This window comes from Perognathus longimembris, chromosome 13 (genome assembly GCF_023159225.1).
Source record: "Perognathus longimembris pacificus isolate PPM17 chromosome 13, ASM2315922v1, whole genome shotgun sequence".
Lineage (NCBI taxonomy): Eukaryota > Metazoa > Chordata > Mammalia > Rodentia > Heteromyidae > Perognathus > Perognathus longimembris.
In genome coordinates this window covers 16776993-16803729 of record NC_063173.1, presented here as the reverse complement: position 1 = coordinate 16803729, position 26737 = coordinate 16776993, and the positions used below count along the sequence as shown (strand labels likewise).

Genomic DNA, 26737 nt, shown 5'->3' with positions numbered 1-26737 from the left:
ATGACAGCATTATAGGAAATAGAGGTACACTACAGTAGAGAAACCCATTGAACGAATCATTACTTACCACTTGCCTATCACTGTTCTGATTCTGAGCTTGCCTCACACAAGATCCCTGTTCTTTAAGACTTGGTGAGTAGCGTGACAGGTGAGAGGGAGATCTGGCAAAGCGTAATTCCCTAAAGTCCTTTGAGTTTCTCCATGCTTACCTCTGAAAGTCAGTCCCAGAGACCCACAGAGAATAGCTTAAAGAGTCAGCTCTGTGATCTATAAAAGCCTGGAAGTCCAAGTCTCTGGGGGAGCTTTACCAGCAGAGAGGAACTGGAGCCAGCAACAGACTCCTAGTGTTGGCTTCATCCTCTGGCTGGGCACAGGCAGGGGTAGCTGAGCTCCTCTTGTGCAATCCCTGAATTCATAAAGCAGAGGCCAGACAAGGCTGAGCTGAGCTGAACTGGAGGTGGGGATGGGGGGGCGGGGGGGGGTGTTAGCTTCTAGACTTGGAGCCAGGATCTGTTTGTAGTCTCCCCTCTGCAGACAGGCAAGCTGCATGACTCATGAACTGAAGGGGCCAGGCCGAAGCCATTCTCTTTGGTTCACAGGAATTCTGCTTGCTGTGTGTGTGTGTGTGTGTGTGTGTGTGTGTGTGTGTGTGTGTGTGTGTGTGTTCATGTTTGTCTTCCCTTCTCTCCCTTCTCAAACTTTTCCTCTCTGCAGGAGAGCTGCCTAAGGAGAATCCATATGAGGATGTGGACTTGAAGAACCGAAGAGCAGGGCGAAAATCCCAGCAACTGTCCGAGAACTCCTTAGACTCCTTGCACAGGATGTGGAGTCCTCAGGACAGGAAGTACAACAACCCACCCATGCAGGTAATGCAGTCCTGATGTGGGCCAGCAGGAGGGCCGCAATGGGGGCCTGTCCTCTCAGTGTGTGGGCCCACTTCTCCCTGAGGCTTTCTTCTTCATTAGTCTAAAGAGATCGTCAAGAAAGAGTTCCCCACTCAGGAACTTCCACCATGCTGAATCCTCTGTGGTCAATTGGGATGTGCTGCCTTCTTTCTCTCATAACCTGAGCTCTGACCTGCAAAAAACCGAAACCAGGAGCCCCTGAAGTTGCTCCTCTGTCAGTATTCTTTTTCCCCTCTATGGGAAACAGGACAGGTCCCTAGTTACTCAATTCTTGTCAGAAATTGTCTCAGTACTGGCATTTGGAGGCCAGGAATAGGTCCCAACCAGATTTGGGAAGCCACTCTGATTAGACGGGTAAGAATAAGTTTTTGAAGAATGGACTGAAGGAAGTTAGAATGCAAGGAAAGGTGAAAGGTTAGAGGGATCTCTTAGACATTAGTTCATTTTATACTTATCCAGGAAGCAGGAAAAGCCAGGAAGGTAGTGGAGTGGGCCTTTTTGACCTAGTCAGGTAACCCTTAACTCTGCAAATGGAAGTACTGGGATATTTTATAGCATTAGCTAGAGAATATATAAATGACTTTTTCCCCCCCTGATTTTGGATTCCTTTCTGAAGTACTGTGTTTAAACAAGTTATCATTGAATTTTTTTGGCCTGATTGACTGGAGAAGGAAACTAAGGTCTATGGAGAGGAGGATTTGCTGAGGACTCAGGAGAGACATTCGACCCCATGTGAGGGTCATCAGGGGGCCTTCCTAGCAGTGTGTGGGAACCCATCATAAGGCACCATGGAGTGAAAGACATCAATATAGATGGCAGGTACCAATCTGTAGGGAGAGAGTCACAAGGAAGTTGATGAGGGCTGGGAAGAGAGGGATAGCCATGGCCTTGTGGAGAAAAATCCACTTAAATATGAGACCTGCCTTGCCCAGCATTGGTGGCCAGAGCCCTTGTGTTGTCCCTGGAGAAAGTAAGTATAGCCCAGCCACTAGGATTGCACAGTAGAGCATGTAGGTTATTGCCTTTGCTAGCCCAAATCTTCTACCACTGGCTTAGTGGGGAGGTATGGAAGTCTGGCTCCATCAAACAGGTTCAGTAATCTTTACCCCAAAGTTGAGGAGCTGCCTGAAGGGTCCCTCTTTGCCTTCTCTTCCTACTCTTTGTTAGCTTCTGCCTTCTTTTTTCTTTTTGTACCAGTACTGGTGCTTGAATCCAGGGCCTGGGCTCTGACTCTTAGCTTTTTTAATCAAGGCAAGCATTCTTTCACTTGAGCCACAGCTCCATCTCTGACTTTTGCTGATAGAAGCTTAAAGATTTTCTTGCCTCATCTGGCTTCAAACCATGATCCTCAGATCTCAGTCTCCTGAGTAGCTAGGATTCCAGGCCTGAGCCACTAGTTCCTGATTGTTTTCTTTTTTTCTGTCAGAAGTAGTGAAGCTTTGTTCTTTAGGGAAACAAATATCTACTGTATCCTAGGCCTTTCTAGTAGCTCAAGTCTTAAAAATGAAGCCCAGGTCAATAGAAATTCAGCTTCTGGTGGGGGATAGCTGAGGATGGCAGCTTGTAGCTTTCTTGTCCGGATCTCAGCAGACAACTCTCATATCTTCTCCCCCATTGTAGCTGTCCCTGAAACCCAGCAGCCAGTCCATGCGCAGTGGGAACTGGCCAGAAAGGAAGAGCCACCGGCTGCCACGCTTGCCTAAGAGACACAGCCATGATGACATGCTGCTGCTGGCTCAGCTGAGCTTGCCATCCTCACCTTCCAGCCTCAATGAGGACAGCCTTAGCACCACAAGTGAGCTGCTGTCCAGCCGCCGGGCCCGCCGCATCCCCAAGGTATCCTTCTCACAGACTCCAGGGGCCAGGGCAGGTGGGTAGGCAGCTGCACCTTCCCTTCCACCGTTCCTTCCTCCTTTCCTCCCTTCCTCCCTCCTTCCCTTCTTTCCCCTCTCTCCTTCCCCTCCCTCCCTCCCTTCTCCTCCCTCCCTCCCTCCCTTCCTTCCTTTTACCATCCTTCCCCCGTTCCTTCCCCCATTCCTTCCTCCTTTCCTTCCTTCCTCCCTCCTTCCCTTCCTTCCTTCCTAGTTCCCTTTGAATAGGTTCTGGGTTCCATACCCTATCTTCCTTTTCACCTGGTTAATTCCCTTTTCTTCCTAATGAGGATTTATTGACTGCCTCTGGGGGCTTACATGTTAGAGGATGAACAGGTCAGCCAAGATACCCCATTAGTACGTGTGGTGTGTGGATTTGGGGGGTGGTCTCTGTGCATACACGAACATTTCTAGGCTCTTGGGATCTAAGGATTCAAATAAAGGTCTTATTTGTAACTCTGGCAATTGAAGAGTTTTCTGCAATGATTTGTGCACATGGCCGTCAGGCCCAGGTCCCCAGCCCCAAACAGCAGGATTTAGCCAGACAGTATTTTTAGCTTACAAACAATGCTTGGGTATATTGGGAATTTAGCTTCTTCCTGTGGAGGCCCCAGGTTATGGCCCAGAGGGGAAAGGCTAGAATCCTTGTTCCTGTTTTTACATCTGAGAAGCTCTTTGTGTGAGGTTCAATGACTCTTGGGACCCAGGAGTTCCCATCCTGTGGAGGCTGATCACAGTTCCTTCCTTTGGGGATCTAAGTTTAGTGTCCTTGTCCTGGGGCAGGAGACCTGTCCTAGGGGACAAGGTGAGTGAAGAACTAGCTAGCATCACTGGTGAGTCTCCATTTGAAGGGAGAACCCATGTTGTGCCTAGCTTGCAGAGTTCAGAAAGTTTTCACCAGTAAAGGAAAGGGTAGGCTCTTAATCTTGCCTCTTGGAAACAGGGGCAGCTGGTATTAAGGTTACCTCACCCTTTGCTGCTTTTCTCACCCAGCTTGTCCAAAGAATTAACTCCATCTACAATGCCAAGAGGGGAAAGAAGAGGTTAAAAAAGCTGTCTATGTCCAGCTTTGAGACAGCATCATTGAGAGGTAGGCCTAATACTTGAGCTGGTTCAGCTTTTTGGGGCCCTTTGGGCATTAGGGATGGAGAAAAGCATGCACTGACCTCATTTTGCCCCCCATGGTCTGGTCATGGGGTGCTTCTACTTTCTAGGATGGTAGAACCCTTGCCAGGAAATGGCCACATAGGAGGGAGAGCCAAGGAGAGAATTCAACCCTGGGGTGGATTGACTTTGGGCTTTGGGCTATGAAGTTCCGAGTTGGGAAGCGGGTGTGGGAGTCTGTTTCTGGCAAAAGAAACAGCCTGACTTACTGAGCATCGAGGTCTGTTTTCCATTGCACATCTTGGCCTGCTTGAAGCTGAGTGTGCTTATGTTCCAGGCCGCTAGGCCTCTCTGCAGGCTCAGCCTCTGACCCAGGCTCTCTCCAGCTACCCTATATCGGATCTGGAGTAGGACTTGTATGGAGATTGGTACCTGAGGTCTGGATTCTGAGAGATTCTGGTACCAAGCCCCTTAGCTGCTACCTACAGATAGATGCCCAGGTAGCCCAGATCCATTCCTTATAGGAGAAGTTGGGAGGTAGGTACTGCAAACATTTCCTGTGAGGCCGGGGCTTAGCAAGCCATTCGCTCCTGTGTTACTTTTCCAGATGAGAACAGTGAGAGTGAGAGTGACTCTGATGACAGATTCAAAGGTAAGGCACCCCTTCCCAGCCTTGGGTGTGAGGAACCACCTTCCCTTTCACTGCATGTGTGCCCCCAGGGTCACATGCTAGCCTAGCTGCGGTGACCGCCAGAGCAGTGAGCTGCAGAGAAGTCTGTAGTTCTTGAGAACTCAGTCCTGGGTTCTCACAGCTCAGCCTTTACCATTTAACATTGCATGGTAAAGCCAAGCATGGGTCTTCCTGTGCTAGTGACCCTTCCCCTACTTTCCCAAGCCATTGTCCCTGGAAATTGGTGCTGGATTTACCCATAAAAGTTTCAGAGAAGCTGGGTGCCCATGGCTCACGCCCGTAATCCTAGCTACTCTGGAGGCTGAGATCTGAGGATGGAGGTTCCTAGCCAGCCAGGGCAGGAAAGTTCATGAGACTCTTTATCGCCAATTAAGCCAGAAGTGAAGCTGTGGCTCAAGTGGCAGAAGGCTAGCCTTGAGCAAAAGGAGCTTAAGGACAGTGCCTGGACCTGGAGTTCAAACCCCAGGACCAGCAAAAAAAAAAAAAAGTTTCAGAGAGACGTTCAGATTACAAGTACGTCTTCCAGTTGTAAGAATTGTGCCATAAACTGATTAAACCAGCGCCTTAGAGGCCCAGAGACTACCTTATTCCCTGAAAAGTTCTGGAATTCCTATTCCAGGGGCTATTGACAAATCTCTGTGCTCTACTACTGGGAAGCCCAGCCTAGATTTTCCTGGATTGTTACAGTATATGGGAGCTTGCCTCTCATGGAGACAGGGACAAAGGGCCCAAATACAAGGACTCTGATTAGGAGTCCAAGGATGAAGCCTTTGTGTGCATTCATACTTTGTGATTCGGAGCTTCTGTGTCAGCAGGGGCAACAGGGTGGGTGCCGGTGTTATGTCTTGAGTCTTGCCTGGCATTGGCAGTTCTGTTGGCCCCAGCTCAACTTCCAGAGTCTCCAAGAAAACCAGCCTATTAGCTCCCTTTGTCTGGATGGAGACTTGGTGTCATCATCAACAAGCCACTTATCCCCCAAACCTAACTAGAATAGAGTCAGATGAGGTGTATGTGTTTCCAGTTGATCCAGAGAGCTTGTTGAGTGGGATGGAGGGGCTGATGGGAGGTGTGTGAGGGGCCAACCTGCTTGTCCCCTCATGTGAGACCTGCCTCTAGCCCACACACAGCGCCTGGTCCACATCCAGTCCATGCTGAAGCGTGCACCCAGTTATCGGACATTGGAGCTGGAGCTACTCGAGTGGCAAGAACGGGAGCTCTTTGAGTACTTTGTGGTGGTATCCCTCAAGAAGAAGCCATCCCGAAACACCTACCTCCCTGAAGTCTCTTACCAGTTTCCCAAGGTGACACCCCTCCCCCGCACTCCCTTCCCCTCCCCCTCCTCTCTGCCTGGCTCCTCTGGGAAGAAGGTTCTCTTTCTAGCTTCTCATTAGGTATTTGGGGGCCTAGTGCTTGTTTAGAGGATGAGGGCTGAGAGCACCTCTCAGAGCTAAGCATAAAATGCATATGGTTCAGCAGGACGGCAAGGTTTTGAGAAACCTCTGCAAGGCCTCCTTTTCTGTCTTTCCCTTCCTCAGTCTCTCCTTCCCTTCTTCCCTCCCTCCGCTTTTCTTCCTTATCCACTTTATTGAGATATACCTCACTCATTCCGACTTTACAATTCAGAATTCTTTCACTTATTTGCAGAGCCATGCAATCGTCACCACAATCAACTTTAGAGCATTTTATCAATCCCAAAAGAAATCTGGTGTCTGTCCCCTGTTATTCTCTACCACCACCCCTACCTTATCTCTTCTCTGCTCCTCCAGTCGGCTTGGCTCCTTTCTTAGAACATTCACGCCCTTTTACTTTGCCTTCCCTGTTTGGAATTTCCTTTCTCTGACTCTTCTGCTGGCCCTTTCTCAGTTTTCAGTCTGCTCCAGTGACAGCTCTTTCTGAGGTCTTTCTAGATCCCAGATGTAGCCCCTCCTTCTGTACAGTTCTCTTGCATATCCATTTCTTTCCTTTTTGGCACCCTCTGAGAGGTTGTTTCTCTCACTCTTCTGACCAGAATGTACAGGTCAGGCCCTTGTCTACATTTGCACGTGTGGCTCAGAACACACAGCACACTGTCAGATGCAGGGTGCTCAGCACTTACCAAATACATGAATAAGTAGATGATGATTCAGCTCACACTCAGACCTCTGTAAGAATTAGGGGTGGGACAAGGTTTCTGAGAAGCATGAAGTTGGTAGGGATAGCATTTAGGACTCTTGGGGCAGAAGATGCTTCTCAGCCATCCCTACCCAGAGGTTCCTTATCACCTCTTGGTTATCGCTGTCCTTATTCCTCTTCCCTGCAGCTTGACCGACCCACCAAACAAATGCGGGAGGCAGAAGAAAGGCTCAAAGCCATCCCTCAGTTTTGTTTCCCAGATGCCAAGGACTGGCTCCCTGTGTCAGAGTATAGCAGGTGAGGCCTGGCCTGGTCTGGCTGGAGGGAGGAAGGGGACATAATATCCCTGAGAGCAGCAGGCAACTGAGTGGAGTTTGCCCTGGTTCGAACCTGCTTCCCTACAGTAATTCAACCCTTCATCCCACCCCTGGGATGACAGTCCCTGTTCTTGGGGACTATTGCTGGGGTCTTCTGTTAACTTCCTTGATGGCAGACCTCTCCCTCTTCCTGGTTCTAGTGAGACCTTTTCTTTCATGCTGACTGGGGAAGATGGTAGCAGACGCTTTGGCTACTGCAGGCGCTTACTGGTAAGTAGGGCCATTCAGTCCTCAGAGGCTGCTGGGTAGGAGATGGGCTGGGGTATTTGTTTGTGTCCATATGCCCTTCCTTAACTCAAGTTGACACCTGAGATCTGCTGAGTCCGTCTCCTCCTAACACAAACATACACATTTGCATGGAGGAAGCATTCCTGGGGTATTTAAGTTCAGAGTAGCCCCTTGATTGGGCCCCAGGATCTAGGATTGTGTGCAATAAGAGGCAAAATAGATCACCTTTTACTAGATTGTCAGAATTTTTTCTAGCTTTTCTCTACTCTTTTTGTTCATCCATTTTTCCTTATCATAAGAGGAGAGAGTGGTTCACCTTCTACTGGATTGTCATGACTTTTTAGCCTTTCTCTACTTTTTCCTTCATTTTTCCTTGCATTGTGGGCTCTGATGATGTCTGTAGTTATATTATCCCCTCAGACTAGTATGTGTGTATATAGCATATGAGATTGAATTGCATCCTCACCCCAAACATGACCAGTCTGATGTGGGGAGGAGTCCTAGCTATGGTGTGAAAGGACTAGAGTCTGAGCAGGACCATCTCTGAGATTCTTAGAGAGATGTCTTGTACTCAGAGGAAAACACATATCAGGTTTTGAAAACAGAAGCCATTTTACAAGGTTGGTATTTGTGAGGCCTTCTCCCACTAAGGCCCAGAAACCTCAACACACTGTCAGTAAGCCAATGACTTGGGGTTGGGGGGAACAGGCGTCAGTCTCTGGGCCTTGATCACCTCCTGGCTCTCGTGGCCTATACATTTTCCATCTCTATTACCAACAACCCTGAGAAACAAATTGATGTATAGGCCACGAGAGCCAGGAGGTGATCAAGGCCCAGAGACTGACGCCTGTTCCCCCCAACCCCAAGTCATTGGCTTATTGACAGTGTGTTGAGGTTTCTGGGCCTTAGTGGGAGAAGGCCTCACAAATACTAATTTAGGGACAAATAAGGTAAGTCCTAGGTAGGGGTCAATTATAGCAGAAACTCTAAAAGAAGAACTCTGGGCCATTCATTTATTCCTTTATTCCTTCATTCAAATGCACTTATAGCTGGGAATATGGCCTAGTGGCAACAGTGCTTGCCTCTTATACCTGAAGCCCTGGGTTCGATTCCCCAGCACCACATATAGAGAAAACGGCCAGAAGTGGCGCTGTGGCTCAAGTGGCAGAGTGCTAGCCTTGAGCAAAAGAAGCCTGGGACAGTGCTCAGGCCCTGAGTCCAAGCCCAGGACTGGCCAAAGGAAAAAAATAAATTAAAAGCACTTATATACCTGCCTTGGGTTAGATTGTATGCTGAAAGCATGTAAAGATGAGTTCTGAAATGGGGAGGGGAGGAAGACAGGGGAAAAATGAGGGAGGAGGTAACAAGTTGGATAAGAAATGTACACACTGGGGCTTGGAATATGGCCTAGTGGCAAGAGTGCTTGCCTCATATACATGAAGCCCTGAGTTCGATACCTCAGCACCATGTATATAGAAAACGGCCAGAAGTGGCGCTGTGGCTCAAGTGGCAGTGCTAGCCTTGAGCAAAAAGAAGCCAGGGACAGTGTTTAAGCCCTGAATTCAAGGCCCAGGACTGGAAAAGAAAAAAGAAATGTACACACTGCCTTATTATGAAACTGTAACCCCTCTGTACATCACTTTGAAAATAAAGAAATAAATTAATAAAAAAAACAAAAGATGAGTTCTGAAACCAGACACAGTGACACAACCTGTAATCTCAGCACTCAGGAGGAAGAGGCAGGAAGATAAGAGTTCAGTGCCAGCCTGGACTACATATTGGGTTCCAGGCTAATTTGAGCTACTAAATAAAACCTTGTCTCACACACACACACGCACACGCACACACGCTTACCTATAGCGTGCATGAAGAGAGAATTGGTTTAGCATAGACTCTGTCCTTAAGGAACTTTAGCTAATGGGCCAATTTTTAATATTGATGGGACAAGCTAAGTAGGGAGTGGGGAATCTCCAGCCTGAGAGCCATATAAGGCTCTTAGAATCATTTAGTATATGTCACAAGAGACACATAATGATGACATTTGCCTATAGTGATAATTTTGTAACATCTGAGAATTAGGTGATAAACATCCAAATGGTCCTTTGGCTCAAATTTCCTTAAGCTAAGGGAGTCAACTTTTGTTCAGGATCTGTCGTGTTCCAAGGTAGATACTTTAAGTATGTTTCTCTTTTTTTCTTCTTAAATCTTCACCATTGCTCATGGAGTCTTATAATCCCTGATCTATAGTTTAAGAAATTGAAATTCTAAGGTAGGATGACTTGCCCAAGGTCACACAGCCAGTGGAACCCCAAAGGAAGTTCTGGGGGAAAGTATCCGGGGAGACTGAGGAAACACGCAATCGACCAGAAGCCATGTGGGGAGCCAGGCGAGGTCAGCATCTGCCTGGGTCCCCTGGGCCCGGGAGGAAGAGTGTTCCACAGGCTGCTTTTGCCAGCGCATGGATGGGGCAGGGCTGCTCCTTTGCAGTGGGCCTGCTGCCCCCAGGGAAGAGCGTGTTTGTCCTGGCGTTTACAGAGAGGGCCTGGGCTGGGTCCCTGCCAAGGGGGCTGGCACTAGCTCGGCATTCCTGCAGATTGGACACAATGATTCTAACCCAAATCCCACATACTTGATTTAATCACTTGGGGCTTTAGGGGAGGCGGGGGAGAGGGAGAGAGAGAGGAGTGAGTTTCAAGCCTAATATGGACAAAAACAGATTGTGCCTTCTCTTTAGATCTGTGACGTGTGGCCAGCAGGTTTGGAGACTGAAATAGACCCATCTGCATCTGCTTAGCAGCCTGCATGAGGGGCCAGCACCTGCTGCTCTGTTCCCTCCCCACTGGGCCTTGTCAAACCCTCCAGGCCTGAGTCCAGAGGCAGTCATAGGCTGCTGCCAGCCTCTTGCCGGGACTGTAGACTCTCCCAACCTACTTGTGGGGGCTGCAGGCCTGGAGAGCCCACAGGTCACATCTCCTTTGCCTGCGTTTTAAATCCCTCTTGCTTTTTTGCTTCATAGCATGCCTTTATCCTGTGTCTTTCTATCCCTTTCCCTCCCTGCTTGTCAGAAACCAAGCAGGCTTTGGAGGGAAGACAGAAAAAACAAAGGCCAAAATGACTCCTGCCTCCACAACTTCTGTTTATATAACCTTAAGGAATGGCTTCACCTTTTTTCTTTTTTAAAAAAAAACTTTGTGGCCTCATCTGAAAAATAGAGGTAATCATGCCTCCCTTCTCTGTGTGTGCAATTTGTCTTCCTAGAATGGGGTTGAATTAAGGAAAGGAAAAAGCAACTGAGGAGAGAGGACATTTTGTAGAATTTCCCCTGTTGGGAGCATAAAGCTACATGTCTTGCTCTCGTGTGAGAGTCTACTCAAGGCCTCTGAGGTCCCAGCCTTCGAGATCTAAACCCACAGATCACCCTGTAGCCTCCGCCAGACGGCTTTGTCCTTCGCCAACCACTGTCAGTGCCCTCCTGGGAGGAGGGATAGAATGCCTGTGTGGAGCCTATAGAATGCCTTGGTAGGAGCCTGGCACCTTGGGCCGAAAGACCCAGTGTCTGGCCCTGAAGAATAGCAGCCAGTCTTGGAGGAGCTGGTTGGGTTTAGGGATCGCTTGGAGTCTTCCACTAGTAGACTAGTAGACTAGTACTTAGACCTCAGTTCCCAATCATCATCATCTATAATAATGATGATAATGGGTATCATAATAATGTTAATGACATAATTCATGCATCTCTCTCTCTCTCTCTCTCTCTCTCTCTCTCTCTCTCTCTCTCTCTCTCTCTCTCTCTCTCTCTCTCTCTGTGTGTGTGTGTCTGTGTCTGTCTGTCTCTTCTTCATCCTGGCCCAGCCTAGTGGGAAAGGGCCTCGGTTGCCAGAGGTGTACTGTGTCATCAGCCGCCTTGGCTGCTTCGGCTTGTTTTCCAAGGTAAGAGATCTGGCTTCCTCCCCCAGCTCCCAGCTGACAGCTCCCATAGGAATGGCTGCAGCCAGCAGAGATGAGAAAACCACCTGTGCAGAGCGGGTGAGAGAAAGGGAATGCAAGCGCAAGTACAAGTGAGCCCTCTCCTTATTCCCAAGCCTAGCTCCTTACCTAGCCGGCTGGCATTCCCCCGGCGTCTGTGCTAACAGTGACTGTTTATGTCAAAGCCCATCCTGAGCTGTGGACAGAGCCAGTGTGGTTGGGGGATCCAGGGGGGCTCAGGAAGCTGTCAGCTGGTGTTTCCTTGGCTCGGCTGCTCCCCTCTAGGGAACTGAAACAAGGCCGGTGAGGGAAAGAATAGTCACTGAGTGCCAAGGAGAATGGGAAGGATAGTCCCCCCCATCTCCTGGTCTCTGGCCCAGCTTGGGGAGATGCCAGGCTGCTTTCCTCTGCCTGGGCGGTAGCAGGGCAGCTCCTGACACACTTTCTCTTTGGGCTCTTGGTGGTGGGCACAGGTCCTCGATGAGGTGGAACGCCGACGTGGGATCTCCGCGGCCTTGGTCTATCCCTTCATGAGAAGTCTTATGGAGTCGCCCTTCCCGGCCCCAGGGAAGACCATCAAAGTGAAGACTTTCCTGCCAGGTGCTGGCAATGAGGTAGGGACTGCTGCTGTTCTTCCTTCCAGCCCTGGCCAGGACTGGAATTGAACCTGGCCAGCCAGCTTTGCAGCCTCTGGGAGGTGCAGCACACACGCCTCCCCTCCTCTTTGCTCACCATGCCTGCATACCCAGTCACGGGACTGAAGGGGCTGAATATTCCCCAACCCTCTGCTCCTTCTGGGAACCTTCACTTAACCATTAGATAACATAGCACCCCAATTACCATTTGTCCGCATGTTAAATATTTACTGCATATATACACTCTTCTACAGTCAAGGATTGTGCCGCTAAAGAAGACTGAGTTCTGTCCCCCATGAATTTCTAGTCTAGTCTAGAGATCCTGTTGTTAAATAGATGATTCTTAAATGTGTTAAGAGCCAAGTGAAAGCACATAGAGTATAACAAAAGGTCTGCTTTAGGTTAGGCTGCCAGGAAGGGCTCGGCAGAGAAAATGAGATTTTACTAGGCACCTAAGCAGTGAGTAGATGCAGCAAAATGAAGCAGGAAGAGGGAGAGTGAAGGAGAAGAAAGTGGATGGGAGATTATTTCAGGGAGCCAGAACAGAGTATACCCAAGCAGGAGTGTGGGAGGTGCACAGGCTGCTCAAGCAACTGAAAAAACGCCAAAAGGTAGAAAGGGGGGTGGTGAGCAGGGCTAGATAGATGGTCCTGGACACAAAACCACAGTGCTCCTGCCAGGCCAAGTTAAAGGTTTTGGACTTTACCTCTAAGAGGGTTAAGGTAAGATATGATAGGTTTTTAAAAGGTTGTTTTGGCTACTATGCAGATAATAGGGTGGAGTAAAAATAGAGCAGCTAGAGTACAGTATAATTGATCAGGCAACAGATGATTGTAGCCCAAGTTAAGGAATGAGGGAAAGGGTCAAGAGACTTAGATGGACTTGAAATGTGCTTTAGACTTAGGAGCCAGTGATGCATTATATTTGACGGGAAGGGGAAGAATAACGGTGAGGACCAAGCTTCTGGTCTGAACAACAGGGTAGGTGATGGAGACAAAGCTTGAGATGGGAGCATGGGAAGGAGGGGCCTTGATGAAGAAGAGGAAGTATTCAGTAATTTTGAGATAAGAGGTAAAATAATTAGTAGATAGGGAAGAGGTGAGAGTCGACCAGTCCCTCCTCAGCCCTGCAATGGAGCAGTGTCAGATTAGGTTGGAAGAGGTGGTAGGTGAGGAGAAGGCAGTGGCAAAGTTGTTACTTAAGAAGCAAGTTATAAATAGTGACCAGGTACTATCCCAGGTCAGGCTGAGGCATGACAAAATGACTTCCAGGGACCTAGGGGCCCAGAAGCCTGGGGGCGGGGAGCATGTGAACAACTTATATGTGGACATCTTTTCACTGGGCTTGGCCTTGAAGCCAACTAGGAAAGGAGACAGAGAGTCAAAGGAAACTGGGAGCAGGGAGTTGGTGAAAGATGTGTGGATGCCGGTGTGAATGGCCACTGAGGAAGAAGTTAAGGTTGCAGGAGAGGTAAGAAGATAGACTGTCATGGAGAAGGTAGTGTGCTTCACTACAGGACTGGCTTTTATTAGGAGAAGAGGAAACAGTTTTGATTCTCATCTGATGGCTTTGTTTTTCTTAAAGAGAAGGGCATCCATCCTCTGAAAGCAAGACATGGGAATTAGGTTCTAGAAAAGGGAAGGGTTCAGAGCTGGGAATGTGTCTTAATGGGAGACTGTTTGCCTAGCATGCATGAAGCTCTGGGTTCAATTCCTCAGCACCACATACACAGAGAAAACCAGAAGTGGTGCTGTGGCTCAAGTGGTATGGTGCTAGCCTTGAGCAAAAGAAGCTCAGGGACATACCCAAGCCCTGAATTCAAGCACCAGGACTGGCAAAAAAAAAAAAAAAAAAGGAAGGGTTCAGTTAATATTGCTGAGAGGGAGACTGACTTGAGAAGCATGGAGGTATGAGGTCAGTGGCAGGTATCTGCTGGTGCTCTTTCTCCTCAGCCTCTGTGAGAGGGACATTAGCTAGATGAATAATCTGGAGGGGCAGGACAGCTGACCCTGCCCAGACAGCCTAACCTCATGCCTGAGAGTTCTTTAGATCTGGTCTGCCACCTCCCAGGCTTTATTTCTCATCTGTCTGGTTTGGTTTCTTCTTTTCCCTGGTCCCTGGTTACTTTTGCACAGAAGACATTTTCTACCTTGTCTCTGAAATCCAAGTGAAGCAACTTGTGTATGGAGATACTCCCTGACTCTTCACCTGCTCTACACAGATGTTAATTCCACCCTTCCTTTCTCTTAACACAAGCCTGTGGGCCATGATAGGTTACAGCCTCATGAGGCTGCCGTCTCTAGGGCACGGTGGATGGGAAGAGCTTCTCAGGAGGAGAGCTTTGGGACTGGAGAGGATGCAAAAGGCCTCTGGCATAATTATGGTGTGGCATTCCCTCTGCCCACAATTACTGAGCACTTACAGAGGCCTCCTCAGTACTCTGCTAATCACTGGGCCTTCCAGGAGTTTAGCATTGGCAGAAGAAGTAGGGCAACACAGGTTATTGTGCTCTTTTTGCTGTTTTTCTGGGGCTCAGAATTCCTAAGAACAAATGAGATCATGTGTACAAGCCTCTTTAGAAGAGTTTGCTTTGATAGCTCAGGACTGTAAGAGGGAATTTGTTTCTCACTCCAATTTTCAGGAAGCTTGCCCCCATCCCTGTTGGATGCTGAGGGACCAAGGATGAGACTAGGCAGGCTTCCATTGACAGCTATTTTGGCACAGCTTGAGTGTCAGCTCTTCCTCTTGATGTCACTTGTAGGGTTCTTTGGTACCCTCACCCCCACGACTGTCCCCAGAGAAAGTAGGTTTCAGGGTCAGAACAGCCTTGGACAGCTCTGGTTCTCCAATGATGAAGACAATCCTGTCTGACGAGATCTTTGGAATAGCCTTTCCATGTGTTTTCCTCATCCCTGGCATAGGGCTTAGGATGACAGAGATAAAGGCAGGATGGCAAGACAAACAGCCTCTGGAAGGAGACTTCCTGTCAGGAAAGGGTGGGGACATGACAATAAGGATAACATCATTGCCTTCCCAGTGCTATCTGAGACCAGAGTCCTGGGATGTGGAGACACCGCTCTTCCTGTGTGCTACAGAGCAGTGATGGGTTGTGTGATCTAGTCAGGGCGGAGGCCAAGAGCTTTGCCTGGGGAAAGAGGCCAGAGGGAGGGGGACATGAAAATAGGAGCCTGTCTGCCTTCCCCATTCTCCTTAGCCATAACAGCAATCGGTTCTCTATCTCCCCCACCCTTTCCTGAGATTCTCATGGGGTGCCTCCGCCCTGTCGTCTCCATGTTTAGTTAGCCCTCTTGTAGGAGCAGACCTAGAGTCTGAGCTGAGGGGTGACTGCACCTCACTGCTAAGTGGAGAGATAGAGACCCTTGGAGGAGAGGGTGGGAAGGGAAAACAACCAGCAGGTGCTTTGTGTGGGGCCTGGGGTGGGCCTCACCTGGCCTTTGCCTGCCCATTTCTTTTGCTCTCCTGCAGGTGTTAGAGCTGCGGCGGCCCATGGACTCCCGCCTGGAGCATGTGGACTTTGAGTGCCTTTTTACCTGCCTCAGTGTACGCCAGCTTATCCGAATCTTCGCCTCTTTGCTGCTGGAGCGCAGGGTCATTTTCGTAGCAGATAAGCTCAGGTAGAGCCTAACAGAAGAAGAGGGGGGAAGGTACACTCACTAACAATCGACAAATACCTACCAGTCCTAGTGTATGCTGAGTACTATTGTACTGGTATATGGTGTGTGTATATGTGTATGTGCTATGTGTTTGGTTTGTGCATGCATGTGCATATGCATACATGTGCCCTAAAAAAAAAATCAAGCTGGACATGGAGGGCTCACGCCTGTAATCCTAGCTACTCAGGAGGTTGAGATCTGAGGATCACATTCAAAGCCAGCGTGGGCAGCTGCGAGACTTACCTCCAATTAACCACCAGAAAATCGGAAGTAGTGCCATGGCTCAAGTAGCAGAGCATTAGCCTTGAGCCAAAGAAGGTCAGGGACAGTGCCCAAGCCCTGATGAGTTCAAGCTCCAAGACTGGCAAAAAACAAAATAGAGGGCTGGAGGTATGGCCAAGTGGTAGAAACTTTGCCTAAGCAAACATGAAGAGCCCCTGACTTGAATCTCTAGTGCTGCAAAAAAACAAAACAGTAACAGCAGTATCTGGAGCATGACTCAAGAGGTAAAGTGCTTGCATAGCAAGCAAAAGTTCCTGGGTGCATTCTCTAGTACCACTATATATGTATGTAAGAAATGGAAGTTGGGTACCCATGACTCATGCCTATAATCCTAGCTACTCAGGAGGCTGAGATCTGAGGATCACAGTTCCAAGCCAGCCCAGGCAGGAAAGTCCGTGAGACTCTTTATCTGCAATAAACTACTCAGAAAAAGCTGGGGGTAGCACTGTGGCCCTAGTGGTAGAGTGCTAGCCTTGAGCAAAAGAAGCTTAAGGACAGAGCCCAAGCCCGGAGTTCAAGCTCCAGAACCAGCAAAAAAGAAAGAAATGGAGATTGCTAGCAGTGGCCCTTTCCTTCAGGAGGAGGCAAGGCTGCCTTCATTGGGTGCTGAGTTGAAGGCACAAAAGCCAGCCAGTGAGGGCCTGGGAGATGCCCTGGAGTAGGTGGTGGAGTGGGAGCCCTGGGCGCGGTGGAGAAAAGCCAGGTAAAGGGTTGAGGCTGTGGGCAGAAAGATGGTTTCAGGGACACTGGCTGCCAAACCAGATGGCTGGAGACTAGAAGGGCCTAGGAGTGAGTTTAGGAGGGATAAGAAACAAGATGAGTTCTAGCACTTGGTCCAGAGTGTTGACACTTATGATTTAACAGGTGCAGGTCCCCGTCTGGGATGGAATGGCAGAAGTGACTGTCATTGGTTTAGAAAGAAAGAAGTTGGGGGCTGGGAATATGGCCTAGTGGCAAGAGTGCTTGCCTCATATACATGAAGCCCTGGGTTTGATTCCCCAGCACCACATATATAGAAAAAGCCAGAAGTGGCACTGTGGCTCCAGTGGTAGAGTGCTAGCCTTGAGCAAAAAAGAAGCCAGGGACAGTGCTCAGGCCCTGAGTTCAAGCCCAGGACTGGCAAAAGAAAAATAAAAAAGAAATTAGGCTCTTCTTGGTAGTTGAGTTTTTTTTTTTTAATTTTGTTTTGTTTTCTAAATAATAAGCTAGGGGCTTGGAATGTGGCTTAGTGGGAGACTACTTGCCTAGTATGCACGGAGCTCTGGGTTTGATGCCTCAATACCATACAAACAGAAAAAGCCAGAAGTGGTGCTGTGGCTCAAGTGCTAGAGTGCTAGCCTTGAGCACAAAGAGGCTCAGGGACAGTGCCCAGGCCCTGAGTTCAAGCCCCAGGATTAGCAAAAAAAATAAAATAAAAGTAAATAAATAGCAATAATAATATATTAGGGCTAGTCAGGCTGGAAGAGGATGGGATGCTGGTGATACATTGTTCTTTTGACAAAAACTTTGTCATAAGCAGTGAGATTGATTAGTCCCTTAGCCATTCTATCTGCTCTGTGTCTGTGTGCTTGAGTGTGTGTGTGTGCATACGTGCATGTGTGTGTGCATACGTGCATGTGTGTGTGTGTGTGTGTCTGTGTGTGTGTTACTGACATGAGGGCAGAAAGAAAACAGCCTTTCACTGTCTGGTTCCCCAGCAAATCCAACTCTTGAGGCATTTCCTTCTGTTTGTATGAGGTGAGAATAGAGGGGAGCAGGAGAAATTTGCGTGCGCGTGCGCGCGCGCACACACACACACACACACACATTATTTCTCATATGGTGCTCCGGCAGGAACCCAGGCCCACCCTCAGCCCTAGGGAAGGCAGATGGAAAAACTAGAGGTGCTGAGCTTTCCAGAGGTGGCCAGCATTTAGAAATGACTCTTCCTCCTATGTTCCCATGGCAGCCCCAGTGCTTCTGTGTCTGTCAGTGTAGGTGTCCCATGACCCTTGAGAAGGTGTCTCTCCAGGTAGCTAGAACCAGCTGTGGCAGCAGCAGCTCCCTGAGCCCTGCCCCTGCCCCTGACACTTTTCAGCCAGCACGTTTCAGGGCCCCAGGCTGTGTAGCAGTAGAGCCCTGCCCTGGTCAGACCACAGCGGCCTCTGACAGCCCCTGAGGTTCTGTTTCTGAAGGTTTCACCCCCCACTCAGGCTGAGCCTCCTCTTCCCACCCCCACCTCAGCCCAGCTCCCCTAGGGCTGTGAATACAGCTATTGTTTCCTGTGGTTTGCAGCTGCCTCAGAGCACATTCCAGGACCTTTCTGGGAGGAAAATAGCCCAGGTCCTGTTTTGCTGCTCAGCATTCAGATTCTGCCAGTCTTCAGTCTTAGGAAAGATGTCTTCTCCACCAGGGTCTACCCTTGACTGGAGAGGGGAGAGGTGGTATGGCACATGGACCTCAACTGTGGTGGATTCAGCCGCCTTCCTCTAACTTACATCCCATTGCTCTTTTCTTTCTTCTCACAACTCTTTCTGGGATGTGTTTATGTGGGAGGGCTCTGTATTGATTGTCCCTAAGGGTCATACAAATCCTTCTGCTGGGTCCCAAGTCCCTGATCATTGGAGGTGATTATAGAAATCCGTATGTTCCCTGACTGAGATAGCCCTTTTCCAGATCTTTTCTAGATGACTTCTGTTGTCCCCAGGGGAGAAGCTGTTGAGGTGAGGGCACCCATGTCTCTGTCTCCAGACCCAGCAGTATTTTAGGTGCCCATAGAATAATAAGATAGCCAGCCATACAAGGTCCCAGATGACAAGCACCTCGATATATCCAGAGGTTCTTTAGGAAAGGGGATTTGTTTTTATCACATATGGGTCCCAAGCCCCACTCATAGAAAATCCAACTGTAGCTGTTCACTAGACCCCAGGGCTTCTTTTTTTGTTTGTTTGTTTAAGAGATAAGGTCTTATCGTATAGCCCAGACTGGTCTTGAACTTGCTTGGTGGCTCAACTGGCCTCCAACTCATGATCTTCATACCTAGGCCTTCCAAGTGCCAGTATTATTATAGGTATCGCCCTATCTAGCTGAGCTGCTCAGAGAGCCCAGGGCTGTGGGTAGGGGGAAGGGGGCATTGATGCAGAGAGAAAAGTAGATTTGAAAGTAAGCTGGGCTCATTGGCTCCTGTGTCCTCATCTGTAATACAGCCCCTACCTGAGAGGAAGGTTTTGCTATGTTGACCAGGATGCTTCTTCCTCAGCTCCCAAGTAGCTGGGACTTAAGGTGTGTGTCACGGCAACTCTCCTCCTGACAGGCGTGGGGGATCCCCTTCACACGAGGTGTGTCTCGTGTTTTTCTGGCATCCCACACACACTAGGCCCTGCGCATTTCTGCATGTGCACGCTGGTATCCCGGCAATTGTACTTGTTTCTCATCCATCATTTGGCTTGGGAAGCCCGGTGGACTTGTGAGACTGGAAGCCTGGAGCCCCCTTGAGGCCAACAGAAGGATGACCACCTCACTGAGACCTGACAGGAAAGAAGGAAGGGTACTTGCAGCCTGATGAGGCAGGCTGGTGCCTGCGCCTCTTTCTCCCTCTTTAGTCAGACCACTGTTGCCAGATAAGGAGAAAGGAGTGGGAAGTGAAAGGGCAGAGAAGTAGAAGTGGCTCCAGGCTGAAAGTCAGTAAAGCAGTGTCCCAGCTTGGCCCCCTTATGACCAAAGTGACACCCCACCCACCCCCTTTTCAAAAATCACAGGCCCCAGCAGTGAAATGCGCCAGCTGTGACTTTCCCGCTCCTGAACACGGTGGATATGTGCTGTTGTAGCCTTTGTGCCCCCAATCTGAGCCCCGCTAGCTGGGATCTGCTGGTGCCTTGGGTGTGTGTGTGTGTGTCCATCCCCTTTGTATGTTCAAGTATTGATACAGATTTCTGTGGCTGTATCTTGGTACAGTCTCAGATGAGTCACTGGTGTCCTTGAGGCCCTACGCAATGGTGGATGTGTGGAGGCTCTGCCATGCGAAGATCAATCCCCAAGCCCTTGAGTCCCCTCGGCATCTTTGTTGCACTGGGAAGTTTGATATGAGAGGATGTCCTGAGCCCCCAGCAGGCTCTTAACTATCCTCGGTAAAGGTCCTGGGACTGGACTGGTCAGGAGGTAGACCTGGGCTCAGGGACTGTCTCTCTGTCTATCAGTACCCTGTCCAGCTGCTCCCATGCTGTGGTGGCCTTGCTCTACCCCTTCTCCTGGCAGCACACCTTCATTCCTGTCCTTCCGGCCTCCATGATTGACATCGTCTGCTGTCCCACCCCTTTCCTGGTTGGCCTGCTCTCCAGTTCCCTTCCGAAACTGAAGGAACTACCTGTGGAGGAGGTAGGCCACGTGGAGAACCAGCAACCAGCTTGGGGTCAGGGGTGTGGGGGGGGGGCAGGGAGAGAGACCTAAGGAGGCCAGGGTGGGGAGAGAAGGCTGCTGGGATCTTCCTCCTGGGCTCTCTAGGCCTCTATTTATTTAGCGCTGTCCCCTTTTCCTAGTGGGCGGGTGGGTCTATCTCCGGCTGGATTTTTTTCCTGTCCTCTGTCCCTGGGTAAATGGAGGTTTAGAGGCCTGGCAGAGGGCACTGCTGATCTCATTCCCTGAACTGCTGCCACTTATGGTTCCTTTCCTCAGGCACTGATGGTAAATCTAGGATCTGACCGATTCATCCGGCAGGTAAGAGCTCTAAGGCTGCAGAACCTCAGCCTGCTCCACCCTGGGGCAGGCACTTTTAGACTCTGCCCCCCCAGCACCCCACACCATCATAGAAGTCAATCTCACAGCCCGCTTGTTGAGTTCCAGGTTCCATGCTCACAGGGTAGACTGGGGTGGGAGATGCTGACTTGGGAGCCCTGAGCCCTCCAACAGGATCTGCCTTTCTGGTTGGTGTTATTGCCTTGGGAAGGTGGCAGTATGGGAGTGTGAAGAACAGGGCTGAGAACTCTGGTTCTGCCCTTAGAGCCATCAGAACTCTGAGGCAGAGTTCTTGTCTGTGAAGTAGGGTGGTGATAGCACCTGCCTTGAAATGTTCTGGGGATTATAAACATCACGAGAGTGTACTTTGTAATGTGAAGGCGACAGCCATTGTTGTCAACTGCCAAAAGCCTGTTGATTATGGACATTCCCCTAGCTCCCTACGATTGAGCCTAACAGTCTCTTATACAGAACCTATTCTACTGCAGCATTACAAGGCTTCAGTACACGGCTACAGAGCCTAAAGTTACCAGAGACACAAGGTGGGCCACAGTCTCCAAGCTCACTGTACCTCCTCATGGAGCTGAAGATAAAGGAATAGGGGAGACTTCGGTCAGGGCTTAGCACACAATAAATGCTTGTCACTGTCAGTTGTGGCTATCATCCCTGTCTTCCTTCCCCTGCAGATGGATGATGAGGACACATTGCTACCCAGGAAGTTGCAGGCAGCTCTGGAACAGGCTCTAGAGAGGAAGAATGAACTGATCTCCCAGGACTCGGACAGCGACTCCGATGATGGTGAGGGAGGCTTGTCTAGGCAGAATCTCTTTGGCCCCAGGCTCCTTATGCTCTGGGCTTCATGAGTCCTGGACTCAATTCCTATGCTCCAGACCCTTACTAGCTGATAAGGCTCCAGGTATTGGACCTTGGTCTCACTTGGTACCTGTTTTCATTTTTTTCTGGTACTAGGGCCTTGAGCTTGCTAGGCCAGCACCACCATTTGAGCCATGCCCTCCCCTCAGCCATTTTTGCCTTTTTAGTTCTTTTTGTAACAAAGTCTTGTACTTTCTGCCCAGGTGGCCATGATCTTTAACTTCCGCTTTATGCATCTCACATAGCTGGAGTGACAGGCGCACACCACTATACCAGGCTTTTATTGGTTGAGATAGGGGTCTCACTATATTTGCCTGTGCTTGCTTTGAGCTGTGGTTCTCTTGATCTTTGCCTCTCAAGTATCTGAGATTACAGGCCAAAGCCACTATGCCTGGTCCCTTGCATGTTTTCTACTTTAGGATTATTTGGGAAAGAAAATGCAAAGACAGCACAACTACAAAGACTGGTCCTTCCCTTTGGATCTAACTTGAAGAATTGCAAAAGCTGGAAGGCCCTTTCTTTACCTGAGAGGCCAGGAAAGTAGTAGTACGTTTGTCTCCAAGTTCTGCTTTCATTCATTTAGCAAGTGTCTGTGTGTGTCTATTCAGAGCAGTTTCTGGCCGCTAGGGGCTCTTCATGTGAGCACAAGGGATCGAGCAAGGAGTGGTACTGGTTTGAAGTTTTGCTGGGAGCGGGGAAGCTGTATATTGGGGAAGGCGTTGCAGGCTCGATCTAAACCTAAGAGATTTTCTTTTCTCTTCCAGAATGTAATACCCTCAATGGACTGGTATCAGAGGTGTTTATCCGATTTTTCGTGGAGACTGTTGGGCACTACTCCCTCTTTCTGACCCAAAGTGAGAAGGGGGAGAGGGCCTTTCAGCGAGAAGCCTTCCGCAAGTCTGTGGCCTCCAAGAGCATCCGCCGTTTTCTTGAGGTTTTTATGGAGTCTCAGATGTTTGCTGGCTTCATCCAAGACAGGGAGCTACGAAAGTGTCGTGCAAAGGGTAAGGTCTGAGGGCGTGTGTGTGTGTGTGCGCGCACGCACGTATGTGTGCATGTGTGTGATGAGCCTTCTTTAACCTTTATGCCACAAGCAGGGTTAAATAACCAGGTACTGTAATGGTAGCTCTTGGGGATCAGCTAGAGCCAGGACCGCCCCCCCCCCCCTTTTTTTTTTGGTGGTACTGGGGTGTGAAATTTGTACTGGGAGCCTCAAGCTTAATAGACAAGCACACTGCCACTTGAGCCCTGCTCCAGTCCCTTGTATGCTTTACTTTTCATGTAGGTTCTGTACTTTTTACCTGGGACCTCCTTCAAACTGTGACCTTCCTGCCTATGTCTCCTGTGTAGCTAGGATTACAGGCATGCATCATCATAGCCAGGGGGCCAAGCCTCTTAATCCCCCTTCTTTTCTGATAAAATCTGCAAAGGAGTGAAGTTCTCTTGCCTTACCAAATGCCTTCACTGGGCCTTCGCGTCGGAGGCATGAGGCTAAAGAGCAGGAACTTTCGTCGGCCTCGGAGCAGCTTGCCTTTGGTTGCCCATCTCTTCCTCACATATTCTGATTCATTAGCAAAGGACCAGATCAAGCGATCTGGGGGCCTCTGATGCCCCAAGGGGCTGGAAGCCCCTTGGAGAGATTGTTTTTAGATGGTTATTTTCTCGTTACCAGTTCTCTCTAGGGTTTGTCTTTTCCAGATCCTTGTGTCTAACCTCAGGGATGTTGTTCTTATTCCCACTAATGTTACCCAATTTCGTTTGATAAACCTTTTACACCACCATGCAGGAGTTGTGTAAGGGAAGCTAGAGGCACCCACCCATATGGAGGCTGCTCTGAAATGTGGGGTGGCCTCCTCACTCTGCAGCTCACACATTTGCATTAGGAAGGTCTTGCCATCAGTAGTGGTGATCTGTGGTGAGCCTGTGGACGTCCAGTAACTGTTCTCCTACCTGCCCCCCTTCTTCCTCTTCCCCAGGCCTCTTTGAGCAACGAGTGGAGCAGTATTTGGAAGAGCTCCCTGACACTGAGCAGAGTGGCATGAACAAGTTTCTCCGAGGTTTGGGTAAGCAGTCTTGTTACGAATAAGATTGCTGTGCAGGCAAGGAGGGGAAGCCTGAGGGCCCTGCACCTCTAAATCAGTGCCAGCAGGTACTGTTCAGGAGCTGAAGACAGAGCTGGAGGGGAGCCCTTGGTGAATGATCAAGTGCCCAGCTGGTGCTCAGAGGGCATTTAGCACAGGATTGATCAAACTGCAGAACAAAATGAAACCAGAGCATCACATAAGTTGGTTCTTTCTGGGTATACACCTTCCTGAGTGAAGTGAGGCCCACCAGGGACAGTGAGCTTTCCTCTAGGCGTAAAGGTCTGCAGAACAGCAGTGTCCCCCTGCAAAGCCCCACTCCTTCAAACCCAGAGATCACAGGCCATCAGTGTCTCAGTTTAAAGGGAAGCTGAAGCCAAAGAGGGTTAAATAGCTTACCCCATTGACACATGTGAATGCCAGTGCCTGAGTTTGGGTATGTTCATCACCCAGGGTCAATGCTATGAGCCTTTTCTTTCCCACTGAGAAGGGTAAAATGGATGGCAAGAAGGGGGTGAAGGTCAAACAACATGTCCTGAAATTCTCTTTTCTCTCTGGCTAACAGGCAACAAAATGAAGTTCCTCCACAAGAAGAGTTAAAACTAAGCTTTTCCCAGTAGCGGAGGAGTCCAGTGCCTTGCAGAGGCTGGTGGGGAGAGGGCTCAGCTCGGGCCCCTCTGGGCTGCTGTGGCTGCTCTGTCCCACAGACCCCACCTCCGAGCCAGCCCACCTCTGCCTTCACCACAACCACATCCCAGGATACTGTTTGTAAATAATCTGCTGTAAGCTTTCTTAACTGTTTTTGTAACAAGCAAAGAGAATCTGGTAAATATTTGTATATTCCCAAGTGGCCGGGTGCTTTCCTGTCTGGCCTGAGCATGGATGGAGTATTGCTGGGTGCTTGGTGACTGGCCAATTACGTGCAGCTGACTGTCTCAGCCAAACCACTGATCTTCCCTGGAGGCTTCTGGCCTGCCTGCCTGCCTGCCTGCCTGCGGCCCCTGCTGCCAGTCCCGGGCCCTGGAGAGCAGGCGCTGTCTTGTTATGTACAGGAGGACTGTTATTTTTAATCTTAGAGATTCTATTTTTTTCTAGTAGTCACCTCCCTTTAAGCCTGTTTTCGAAAGGCAAAGGCTATTCAGTCTCCATTTGCAGCACGGAACCAGGTTCTGGGCCTGGTGCTCTCTTGAGATGGTCAAGTGAATTATGGATGCCCACTCCAGCTCTGCCTGTGCTCTCTGGGCTCCGCCCCCACGTGGTGGCCACAGCCATCGATGCGGTACAGGGCATCCCGCCTTCCCTCATCAGCAGGTGTTCTCAATAAACAGTGTACAGTTATTTGGGCCCAAGAGCCCCATGTGTTCCTTGGCTTCATTGAGTTCTCCTCTCCTGACACAATCAGGGATACAACATTGTCATGTGAACAATCGATGAGTGGGTTGTCTTCAGTGTCATTTACCTCCCCTAAAATTGAGTTCTGGCTTGATTTGTATGGCTAGACTTGGAAAGCACCAACTAGTGTTCTGGTTTCACTTCCTTCTCCAGTGTTTCCAGTGATGGGAAGAATGCTTTGGCACTACCACTAGGTGACATCCCTGACATTAGTGGATCGAAGTCCAGCTTTTGTGAGGCCATGACCCATTGACAGTTATTGTTTCACCCTGTGAATACTTAGTTCCACTGAAATCAAGGATTGTATCCACAAGTTGTTACATCCCATGCAAGAGCAAGGAAGGATGATTGGGTAACAAGGGTGGTTTATGCATTTTTCCTACCTAGGACCTTGAAAACCCCTAGGTTTTGCATTAAACTGGAATTCTCATTGGTAATGGATTTTGGTCTGGCAGGATGTGAACTGTAAAGCTGTTGTCCTTGAGCCTTAGCCTAAATAGATACCATTCTGAGCTTGCTTCTTTTAGCTCCCATTTCTATTGAGATCTAAAGGCTCCAGCTTGTCCATAGTTAGAGCTAATCTGTATCAAAAAAAAAAATCATCTCTGAACTCTTAAGAGTTGGCAGTGTTTAAGGCCATGTAAGTCTTTTCAACTAAAGCCAAAAGACAGGGATTATAACCAGAAAATTGTTTGGTATTTCTACCAGAACTCACCATTGTTAAAAAGTTCCACAGTAATCACAGAAATGGACTCATGAAGAGATCTAGTTCCCAAAAGATAATCTTGTTATCTACCTGTATTCCTTCTCAATCTCCCCACTTTTATTATGGCCCCAAAGAACTTTTAGATGTGGGATCAAATTCAACTTCTGTGTATCTTGCACACCCACTTGGCTCCAAGGGTCCAGAGTGACTGTATGGCCAAGGCAGAAGCCTTTAGGGAACATGGCTAAGACTTCTTCCCAAGTTTGCTTCCACATGCCCACTGGACTCTATGTATTCTGAACCCTATCAGATTTGAGTTCGATAGCAAATGCTATAACCATTCCCCCTTTAATATCCTGAAATGAGATTCATAGTTAATGTAAGTGGCTTAGAACATAACTTTTTTTTTTGCCAGACCTGGGCCTTGGACTCAGGGCCTGAGCACTGCCCCTGGCTTCTCTTTGCTCAAGGCTAGCACTCTGCCACTTGAGCCACAGCGCCACTTCTGGCCATTTTCTATATATGTGGTGCTGGGGAATCGAACCCAGGGCTTCATGTATACGAGTCAAGCACTCTTGCCACTAGGCTATATTCCCAGCCCAGAACATAACTTCTAAAGGAAGTATTTTGTCAATATATGTAAATATTTGGGCATACTCCTATACTAGGATACAATGAACTCCCAAGTCTAAAACTATACATAGGATTACAGCTTTAGGCGAGGCACTGAGGGGGTCACACCTATAATTCTAGCTTTTCAGAAGGCTGGGATCATCTGAGGATCATAGTTCAAACCCAGCCCCAATAGGAGTCTTTCTCTAGTTAACCACCAAAAAAAGCCAGAAGCAGAGCTGTGGCTCAAGTGGTAGAGCACTAGGCTTAAGCAAGAAAGGGCAAGGACAACACACCCAGGCTGAGTTCAAGCCCCAAGACCAGCACCAAAAAATAAAATTCTCAAACTCAGTGTCTTCCTATAATGTGCACTCTGTCCCACTCTCCCATTTCAAATGTTTAGTAGCCATACCCTAGTAAAACAAACTGCAGTGTAGCAGAATGCTTGCTCAGTGTGCCTGAGGCCCTGCTAGGTTCAACAGCACAAATGTACAGACCTTTTGTTTTTATGCCCAGACTGA

General features: G+C 49.0%; 1 protein-coding gene across 8 annotated transcripts in view; it reads left to right on the top strand.

Annotated features, from left to right (window-relative positions):
- Nucleotides 1-24849, top strand: part of Dennd2b (DENN domain containing 2B) — a 157426-nt gene extending 132577 nt beyond the window's left edge. For all 8 annotated transcript variants that reach the window (XM_048360571.1, XM_048360572.1, XM_048360570.1 and 5 more), the window contains 16 exons: nt 715-866; nt 2526-2741; nt 3770-3866; nt 4488-4532; nt 5688-5872; nt 6871-6980; nt 7201-7270; nt 11138-11215; nt 11725-11865; nt 15373-15521; nt 20018-20195; nt 20493-20534; nt 21239-21350; nt 22190-22429; nt 23402-23488; nt 24072-24849. In XM_048360571.1, coding sequence (XP_048216528.1) covers nt 715-866; nt 2526-2741; nt 3770-3866; nt 4488-4532; nt 5688-5872; nt 6871-6980; nt 7201-7270; nt 11138-11215; nt 11725-11865; nt 15373-15521; nt 20018-20195; nt 20493-20534; nt 21239-21350; nt 22190-22429; nt 23402-23488; nt 24072-24106 — 1937 coding nt within the window. In that variant the 3' untranslated portion in view covers nt 24107-24849. The remainder of the gene's footprint in view (nt 1-714; nt 867-2525; nt 2742-3769; nt 3867-4487; nt 4533-5687; nt 5873-6870; nt 6981-7200; nt 7271-11137; nt 11216-11724; nt 11866-15372; nt 15522-20017; nt 20196-20492; nt 20535-21238; nt 21351-22189; nt 22430-23401; nt 23489-24071) is intronic.
- Nucleotides 24850-26737: the final 1888 nt, after the last annotated feature.